At 43.7% G+C, this 9,942-nt stretch overlaps 2 protein-coding genes and 1 long non-coding RNA gene across 4 annotated transcripts; 1 reads left to right on the top strand and 2 right to left on the bottom strand.

Moving 5' to 3' along the window:
• The first annotated feature begins 418 nt into the window (after positions 1-418).
• LOC134443900 (uncharacterized) lies at positions 419-2,900 on the top strand. Of its 2 annotated transcripts, XR_010033763.1 has the most exons (5): positions 419-611; positions 1,411-1,525; positions 1,676-1,855; positions 2,345-2,434; positions 2,770-2,900. It is a non-coding gene; the product is annotated as an uncharacterized LOC134443900 (long non-coding RNA). The 2 variants fall into 2 exon arrangements; XR_010033762.1 differs by lacking the exon at positions 419-611 and having other exon boundaries at positions 622-1,525.
• A 2,107-nt stretch (positions 2,901-5,007) lies between these two features.
• Positions 5,008-6,402, bottom strand: LOC134443892 (piggyBac transposable element-derived protein 4-like). The gene is made up of 2 exons (XM_063193424.1): positions 5,570-6,402; positions 5,008-5,457 (listed from the first exon to the last, which is right to left on the bottom strand). The coding sequence occupies exons 1-2, from the start codon at positions 6,397-6,399 to the stop codon at positions 5,022-5,024; spliced, it is 1,266 nt and encodes a 421-aa protein (XP_063049494.1). The 5' UTR covers positions 6,400-6,402; the 3' UTR covers positions 5,008-5,021.
• Positions 6,403-6,521: 119 nt separating this feature from the next.
• On the bottom strand, positions 6,522-8,738 carry LOC134443901 (podocalyxin-like protein 2). Its single transcript, XM_063193432.1, has 2 exons — positions 7,668-8,738; positions 6,522-6,921 (listed from the first exon to the last, which is right to left on the bottom strand). Exons 1-2 carry the CDS (start codon positions 7,841-7,843, stop codon positions 6,522-6,524), a joined length of 576 nt encoding a protein of 191 aa, XP_063049502.1. The 5' UTR covers positions 7,844-8,738.
• Between the last annotated feature and the right edge of the window lie 1,204 nt (positions 8,739-9,942).

Raw genomic sequence — 9,942 nt, 5'->3', positions numbered from 1 at the left:
GCCCGTTTTATTTTTCTTTCTCGCACGGTCAAAATTTTAGGCTCAATATGCGACCAATTGGTCTTAATCAATGATACAGTAAGTAAGGGGATAAGGTACGTTCTACTCTGTTGTGATGCAACGGCGGGGGGCGGGACGTCGCCATCAACGCGGCGGAAGTATGTAGTAGAGTGCCTTTTTCCATGCTTCTCTATGTGCGACTTAAAGCAATGTACCTCCGAAGCAATTCATGCCATGCATGCTCTGTTTCTTTCAAACGATAGTTTCCCGTCCCTTTCAAACCACCCCGGTATTCTTTTTTGACCGACCCCTTGTTTGAAAGTGTTATTAAAATAGTTTAAATGACCAATGAGCGCTGTTATCTGGGTTGATTGACAGTTAACATTCTTTAGAATTATTTTTTGATTGACAGGGCGTCGTCAAGGAGACGTTCGACTCAGTCAGTCCCGCGCCGGTGTCGTGCCAAAAAGTCCCTCCAGGGAAGTCCCTACTTTGAACAACTTCATCACGACTTTGATGGATTATTTCATTGATTCACTTTCCTAATACTTAGGTCTTGTTGTGCCTTTGGATGTACTAATCCGTATTCTGTCGGAAGCTCTGCAGTTTTGGTAAGTAAAATAAAAAAAAGTACAAGAGCTCTGTGGCTGTTTGACCAAAATGACTGAGGTGTACGATATGCTAGCTTGTTATTAGCTCTTGTTGATCAATATGTAAATAGAGCTCTAGCTATGTTTGGTGTTTGGTCTGTCGATTTGTTAAGCAACTTAATTCTAAGTTGAATGTCATTCGTATTATGACCAAAGCGTGTATGTTTTGGCGTGCATCAGATGTGTAGACACCCTCCCTCCGTACCGTAATCTGCAAATAGCTCATCGTACTCCTGTCAACGTCTTCTTGGTGCAAAGATATTGCTTTCTGTAGCTAGCATGCATGGTCGTGTGTGTGTGATTTCACCAGCTGCTATGCGGTTGACTCGGAGGAGAGATAAACATAGCCCGAGAACAATATAAACAATTTGTTTAATGCATTTCGAGCACATAATAGACAACCCAGAATTTCCCCTAGCACCACTCAACTACAGGCCTGTTCAAACAAGAATTCAGGACGAGACGTTGTCTGTTGTTTACATACTGTAGTTCTAGGCAATGCAAGGGCCGTCTGTCCTTGCATTGCCCAGCAGCTAAGATATTCAATGCTATCGCACTTTATGGCTTTTGAGTAAAAAAATTCGCCTCATTAGAACCAGATTCTATAAGGACTGATGGGACATAGGATACGATGCTCTGTCTAGTCAGTTTTGCTGTTTCACTCAAAACATTGCGATCAATGCCACGTCGTCTAAATGGAAGCGGCTGGATGTATTGCGTTGTGTCGTTTGATTAGGTGTGTATCCTGCTTGTCTTTCAGAGCACTTCAGGCGTCGGTGTAACGCTCTTCGCTCAGCATCCAAACCGTGCCACCTCCACCAACAGCCAGAAGATCAGCCGTCGATGGGGCATGCGTTATCACTACCAGAGCAACGGTTAGTAATGTATCAAACATATACCTGTACTAATGGTATGACACTGTCAAATGTTGCATGTGAAGTGAAATGCCTTACCATTAGCCTATATTCCTGGGAACATCGTGTGTGCCTCATTTGACTTATCTGTAGCTTATTATGTTGTTATAGAGGTGCCATTCCAGTGAGATTTCCACAAAGAGAAGTGTCAAGATAAAAACAGATGCACCATGGACCCTTCCAACCTCAACACCAGTCCAACCAAGGTCAAATAAAAAATCCAGGTTAGAGGAGGAAGAGGACAGCATCACAACACCACCTGACCCCTTGATATCTGGCATTTGGAGAAAGGTAAGTGTCTTGAGCTGATCAATGTTTATAAACAGAATGTTTGGATGCACATAGGCCTAACTTGCTTTATGTGTCGTCTGATCAGTGTTCAGCAAGTTACTGAAAAGCTGCAATACATTACCGATTACACGTTACTGTCATTTAAAAATAATCCCTCACATCATAATATTACTAAATGTATGTAGGCCATTACAGTTATTTTGCATTACTTCAGTTACTTTAGCCAAAATAATTGCCAAAATATGGATCTGGTGATTTACAAAAGTAATGCATTACATTGTGGTTTCCGAACTTTTTTCCATGTGCACCCCCTTGTACATTTCAATGTGGTTTGCGCAACCCCTAAGTGATGGTCCTCTTGTGGTAGGCCACGCACCCCCAGGGGTGCTCACACCCCTGTTTGGGAAACCTGGCCGTAATTAATTACTTTTGTAATGTGTTACCCCCAACACTGCGTTTGATTTGGTGCATATTCTGTTTGTCTTTCAGGGCACATCACAGTCGTCTGTGTGACACCCCCTCGCTGCATGCCAGCACCCAAACCAAACCACCTCCACCACCACCGGTCAGATCATCTCGGTATGCACAGCAGTCTGAGGGGACATTAGTACATATCAATATATCAAAAACATACCTACACTACTGCTATGAGACATGTTATGTGCTTGGGAAGTGAGGTGCACTACTGCTGTTCTAAGCCTAAGCTCTCTGCATGGCTAAGGGGTGGTACGGTCATTGGCACTCGACGTCACATAGGCTGTCTACCCTTGGCCTACATATTCCTGAGAACTTTGCGTGTGCCTTATTTGGTTGCTGAAAATCAAGTCTGCACACTAAGCTCTCGTTTCACTTTGTGTGATGGTATGATTCTTACATTAATTATTTTGCTATTGGATTTGTGTTTATTGTTACAGCTGAAGATGTGTACAGTACGCTCCTGCCTGCATCCTACCACCACAAGTTCACCCCAGAGGATCTGCTGTCGACAACCATTGTGAAATCGTTGCAATTATGAAACACACTTAATAAATGCTAGTACATCACACACATTTTGTTTCTGAATTGTTTTCCAATATTGGTTAACACACTGTTGTTACAACATCTGTTTAGGTCAGGGGTGGGGAACCATGTCTCAAGGGCCGTTTACGGCCCCTCAGGCCATCTTATCCTCTCCCCAATATAATATTAATGTTGTACAGCTTCACGTGAAATATGACATATTTTGTAAAGGCATCTTAGAAATTACATCAGCAATACAATTAAGTTATATTCAAGGGACCAAGAGAAGGTGGGGTCTGTTGTAAAGCTGGCCACCTTCAATATAGGCCAAAAAAGCTGGGGGGAATCCCTTTTTTGTGTTCATAGTACGGCCCTTGGAGGACTTACATGGTCGTTGAAGGACTTTGAAGTGGCCCCTCAAATGAAAAAGGTGCCCTGCCCCTGGTTTAGACGAATGGCCAGACAAATGTTAAGAATTGAAGTAATGCATTTCTTAGAAGTGGGAAAGAACATCCACATAATGATTTGCATGTTTAGAAAGCACACATGTAAGAAGACACTGAAGTCAAGATTTCATTTTAATCTGAATTTCAAGTACTCAAAATACCAGATGGTGTAATTGTCATACTGTATTACCTATGCTTTACTAACTGAAAGGTTCTGGGTTGCCTACCGTTTACTTAAGTAATATGATTTAAGAATGGGAAGGGTTTTTTTATTCTGAATCTTCTCGAAAACTGGGGGGAGGCTTGTCATGACTGCTTGACTGCAATCTTCACTCTGGATGACTGCTTGATGATGAGGAGCCTTTCTTCAACGTCCATGGTTTGTGTCTGTGAAACGGAAAGGTTTAACCCCTTAAGACGCACCCCCTTTTTCAGACTTCATTTGCGAAATTGGCATACCCAATTTGAAAGTAGCACAGATCCCACATGGTTGTAGATACATGCATGTGCATGTACCCATTGTAAAGGTAACACTCTCAGGTGTCAAGTGTCAGTATGATTTTATGATGTTCTATCAGAGAAATACAGTTGTTTGAATGGAATAAAAATATAGTTTTTTTGTTCCCGTATAGCATCTTTTCTTGATGATGACTGAGATTGACAGCTCCAGCAACATGTCAGCTCTGTAATGATACATTGAGACCAAAGACACAAGTGTCTGCTTCCAACAGCAAAAGAAATGGAAGAAAAATACCAAACTATGAATATTTTATGGTTTTTTTTCTCTTGGTATACCCATGCGCTTTTGTTGGGTACCTTTTGGTGATGCCCAAGAACCTTTTTGGATAGGTAAGAAGGACACCAGAATCAAAAGCCTGTAACTTCAGAATGCCACATGCTAGAAACACAGTTCTGGTTTCTATTGAAAGCTAACATCTTGGGGTTTCCAATCATGGACTTGGATTGGGTGCTAGACATTTTGGATTAGATTGGCATAAGCATAAACTCAAAAATATCATTTTTTCTTATTACGTCTATGGGGTATTGATGAAAGAAAGGCTAAAACAATTGAAGTATGAACAAGTATTTAATAAAATAGTAGAAATAAGAAAGGCAAAATATTTAAAATAATTAAAAAATCAACTATATACAAACAAGAACATAACATAACAATATCAATATAACTAATAATACAAAACTAATACAGTGTATAATACAGAGTGTGTGTGTGTGTGTGTGTGTGTGTGTGTGTGTGTGTGTGTGTGTGTGTGTGTGTGTGTGTGTGTGTGTGTGTGTGTGTGTGTGGTGTGTGTGTGTGTGTGTGTGTGTGTGTGTGTGTGTGTGTGTGTGTGTGTGTGTGTGTGTGTGTGTGTGTGTGTGTGTGTGTGTGTGTGTGTGTGTGTGTGTGTGTGTGTGGTGCAAACCATGCCATGTGGCAATGAAAAGTGTGAAAATGAAATCCAGTCCGGAAGTCCAGCATCATTCTTTCTTCCCTTTGTGTGTGTGTGTGTGTGTGTGTGTGTGTGTGTGTGTGTGTGTGTGTGTGTGTGTGTGTGTTGTGTGTTTGTGTGTGTGTGTGTGTGTGTGTGTGTGTGTGTGTGTGTGTGTGTGTGTGTGTGTGTGTGTGTGTGTGTGTGTGTGTGTGTGTGTGTGTGTGTGTGTGTGTGTGTGTGTGTGAGTGAGAGAAAGAGAAGTAGGGGGGAGAGGGGGAGGGGGGAGTCCTACAAATTGTTCTTTGTATGCCACTCATTGTAGCAGTCCCTCTTCACCGTAAAGCACAGCACTACCTGGCATGAAGTGCACTCTGTGGTGCTCTTCAGGGAACAGTTCACACACCTCCGCCTCCCTGCTGTGCCATCTTCCGTGTAGTGCCTCAGTTTGTGATGTGCACCTTGGGGAGCTGGAGCAGGTGATGGAGGAGGGCCAGTTGAAGGTGACCCCGCTGCCTTCAGCTCCAACACCAGGGCCTCCCGGAACGCCTTCTGTGTAAGGGGGGTCTCATGCCTCTCTGCTGCCATACAGGAATGAAGTACAAAGGCGTTCACGATGGCAATGTCCAGAAAGTGATAGAAGAACGTCCTGTGCCACTTCCTGGTCTTGTGAACGGTGTTGTAAAACCCGATCATGGCATCAGAGAGGTCCACTCCCCCCATATGTCTGTGAAAATAAAAGATTACAAAAGTTTTGTTTAGCACATAGCATTACAATCATTGGTGGATTGTTACATACCCTTGAAGACAAAATAAAATAATGTATCTCAAGTACTTACTTGTTATAATCAGTGACAGCTGGTGGGGCAGGGATGGACTTCAGCTGCCACCGGCCATCTGTCCCTCTGACCCTCCTCTGAACGGTGGTCTGTGGGTTGTGGGCTGTGTGCATTGTGGAGCACAAGCGGACGTCCCTCGTGTCCTTCCACTGGACAAAAAGAACGGGATCATCTCTTATCCAGCGGATGGTACCACGTGGTGACTGAGAGGTGAGAGCTCCTGGACGTCTTCTCGGGTAGCCTATTCGCTGTTCTCTAATTGTTCCACAAGCCCATACCTTCTCGGCCAGGAGGTCCTTGAACAGGGTAGGGCTAGTATAGAAGTTGTCCACATAGAGCTTATAGCCCTGGCCAAGCACACGCGTGTCCACGAGATTCATGACTGAATCATAGCTGAGCCCCTTTTGAAGTGCCATGTTTCTCCCCTCATATACAAAAAAGTCCCATGTGTATCCGTTTGATGAATCTGCCAGCACAAAAAGTTTATACCCCCACTTAGTGGGCTTGTCTTTCATATACTGGCGGAGGATGGAGCGGGCTTTTGATTTCACCATCCTTTCATCCACTGCAATGTGTTGTTGGGGATGGTAGTGAGCTTTACACGCGGTCCTAATCTCGTCATAGAGAGGGCGGATCTTGCACAGACGATCGTAGGCCTGTGTTCCCCTCCTCCTGTCATTCTCTGCATCACTGTCTGGGTGGCTAATATGCAGCATGCTGGAGACAGCTGCAAATCTTCTCCCGGACAACATAGATGTGGGGAAGGGGAAATTGTAAAGTTCGTTCTTCGCCCAGTAGTCCCTTACAGACTTGGCCCCAACTAGATCCATGTAAATCACCATACCAATATATGAAAGCAGATCCTCCAGGGACATCTGATGCCATCTATGAGGGTGGTTCCTTTGTCCATATATGTTAGAGTGATTTACTATTGTCTGTAGGGTGTTTCTTGTCATGAAGAGCATGAAGAGTTGCAGTATGGTGTATTGCACCCCCCCACGACCTGGGGCCCTGGAGCGCGAGCGGGGTTGAATGATGGTTGTGGTGGTATGATGTCATCCACGTCCATCCCCTGCCATGGCTGACCATTTCCCTCTGGCTCCTGTCGCCTTCCCTGTCCTCTTCCTCTTCCTCTTCCTCTCCCTCTTCCTCTGCCTCTCTTGGTGGCAGGTGTGGCGCTGGATGGCTGCGCTGCTTTCCTCTTCCTTGCTCTGGTGGTAGCCGGCGAAGAGGCTGATGGTTGATCGTCTCCTTCCTCCTCACCAACTCTCTGCCCCTCTTTCTCCACCTGGCTCTCCTCCTCCTCCCCCTCCTCCTCCTCCTGTTCAGGGAGCCAGTCTGCATCAGAGGATCTATGTGGAAAAAAACACAATATAATTGCAAATTATTATTTCATGTAACATTCAATTTGATGCATCTCTCTCTCCCTCCCTCTCTCTCTCTCTCTCTCTCTCTCTCTCTCTCTCTCTCTCTCTCTCTCTCTCTTCTCTCTCTCCCCCTCTCTCTCTCTCTCTCTCTCTCTCTCTCTCACACACACACACACACACACACACACACACACACACACCCCTCCCCCCTATCGCACTCGGTCACTAAAAGGTGAGAGATTTTCAATGGCCCCTTCCCCCATTGCATACACTTTGTATCAGCTGTGAACCAAACACACACACACACACACTAGGCAACAGGTAGCATAAATACAACATAAGCACAATTCAAAGCATTTACATTAGGCATTATGGATGAAAACAGCTAAACATATTCGTAATGCAAATTGCAACATGGCAACAGCACAATGTTCACCCAGAAAGAGAAATACATAGTACAGACAAATGCCCCCATTCATCCATTGCCTTCACACACAAACAGATAATCATAGCATACACTATAGGTTACATGCAGAATGAATACAATTAGAAAGCATTTGCAGCCGTAGTGGATGAACAATCGCTGTATTTACATTGCAACATTGCAACACTGCAACATCTCGAATGCGGTCCAAAACGCACTATGCAACTAGCACTAAGTACAATCCAGTAGTGTAAATGAATATGTGACATCTGTTTACATTCAGTGAAAGTTTAGAAACAACACTTACATCTCCAAGGCTGGATCGAGTCCTTCCAAAAATGCCACAGAGTCAACCGATGACATGCTCCCTGCGTCGGACTCTTCGTCGCTGGATTGTAAAATCCATTCGGCTGCCTGTTGAGCAGTCATCTTAGTTGGGCCAGCAACATTCTTCTTCTTGCTCGTTGCCTTCTTACCAGACATTTTGCATGCAGTAGACTGTCTGTAAGACTGTACGCAAACTGTATGTCCCGTGCTGTCTTCCGAAGTCTGTGTAAAGTCTACTGTTCTCTCGCGTAACCGTGCGTCCTCTCAAAACTCTACAGCTTGCTGTTTACGCGAGCAATTACGCAAACATCGAAAACAGCAAGTGGGTGGTTCTCTGTAAGTCCAAGGCAGTCGAGTGATAGCTCGTTTGAAAGCTATGAATCTCAACTATAATATTCAGTGACTCATGAAACCCGAAACTCTCACTGTCCTACGCCAATGGCGAGGTAAAGACGGGAGGTCAGATTTGAATAGCAGTGCCCTATTGGTCTTCAATCGCCTGTAACTTTCCATAGGAGGATCCGATTGGCTCGTGGGTGGTGTCAATCAAAAGCTAAGACCTTCGAGAACATCATTCAGGCACTGTTTTGCGCATTTCGTGCGGTGGAGTGGATTCCTTCGTCTTCAAAGACGCTTGTAGTGAAGAAATACAATTACACAACGTATGCAGGAAGCCAAGAAACATTGGGATTATCACAAAAACACAAGGATTTGAAGTAAATGGCCTGGATATTCCAACATTGTGGACACTGGATGACTCAGAGAAGAAATCTTGGACCATAAAACATTCGTTGGGAATATTGAGAAATTTTCAAAGGTAAGTACACCCCGTTTTCGGTTGCAATTTTGATGACATCACACACAGAGAAGATTAGCCCACTGTTAGCTGTGTGGAGAGTGTTGATCTTTGAGGATGGGTTCATATGAAAGCTGACGTTCTCAGCTTTCGAACGGTGTGTGGTATGACCATTATAAGCTTGTGTACAGTCTATAGGACAACAAATTCTTTATTTTTTTTAAAACAAAATGGCGGCATCGTGCCGTGAGCGGCACAGTGCGGCTTAAGGGGTTAATTAATTGGTTTGCACATTATTTGTAGAGGGATTTATTACAGCAGCTGTGGGTAAATATGCTAAATGTCCGTATAGGGGGTTAACTTGGTGTGGCAGACAAACATTCCTAATAATATTTAACGCCAATGGTCGCAGATGTTAAAATATTCAACGTGAAACTGAACATCCAAGGGCTCTCGCCTGCACAACTTCAATGATGCTACTGAGATAGGGCCTACATTGCAGACTTGGATAATAGTTTTCGGCCAAATAATACGAAGACCCCAAATAGCACATATGCACTTTCCGTGTACAGTTCAGTTTGCAACTGTACAATGTGTCTGTACATTACGACATGCCGTTACAAGGTGCTGAAGTTAAGTTAGCTCTAATGCCATTTGGCTGGCTCAGGTTAGCCGCTAAGCTAAATAATATCACCGTATGGTTTCATAAGTCTTTCAAGATTTCGTTGGCCCTAGTACCATTTCATATCATATTGGTATTCTCCACACTTACCGATCACCAGTTGTATTTCAACTTGCGTTGGTGGTTTTGTGACAATCAGGATTTTCGGTGTTGACTATTTCCACAGCTGAGGACTTGGTTAATAATTTGAGACGCCATGACATATTTTCATCTGCAGCATCGGGTGGAAGGGCGGGACATATGACTTCAAGTAGGTGTTTTTGGATTGGCTGGCGCTGTCAGCGATGTCGACCTATCAGCAATGTAGCTCAACGTTGCCAAGGTGATTATTTCACTTCCGTATTTTTGAGGCATAAATGGTGAAAATGTTGTAGAAACATATTGTATGTTGTCTTTTAATTGGTATTTTTTTCACTCTACCCAAAGGCTAATGTCACATTCTGTAGCCCATTGATCCTGGCCTACCGTTGACGTGTACCATACTCAGTAGTGGGTAACAACAGTTTAACATCATTGATAATTCTTTTCTCTCTTTCTAACAGTGTGAAAATGTATTTCTTGAGACCAAGTGAAAATCATTTGTACTGTGATCATTTCTAGTGATACTGTCCAATTTCTGGAAATAGGCTCATATTACACATCCCCTTGAGTTAAATTATTGAGTTTTACCTTTCTCCTCCTGTATGTTCAACCGTTCTAGTATGGCAGTGCAAATTTTACCTCCATGCTAGCAGTAAACATTGAGTCCTATGAGACAGCTGGCGGCTAGCTGGTCTC

This window comes from Engraulis encrasicolus, unplaced genomic scaffold, assembly GCF_034702125.1.
Source record: "Engraulis encrasicolus isolate BLACKSEA-1 unplaced genomic scaffold, IST_EnEncr_1.0 scaffold_38_np1212, whole genome shotgun sequence".
NCBI classification, from domain to species: Eukaryota; Metazoa; Chordata; class Actinopteri; order Clupeiformes; family Engraulidae; genus Engraulis; species Engraulis encrasicolus.
Note: the sequence above shows the minus strand (reverse complement) of the source record. Positions and strands in the feature narration are given on the sequence as shown.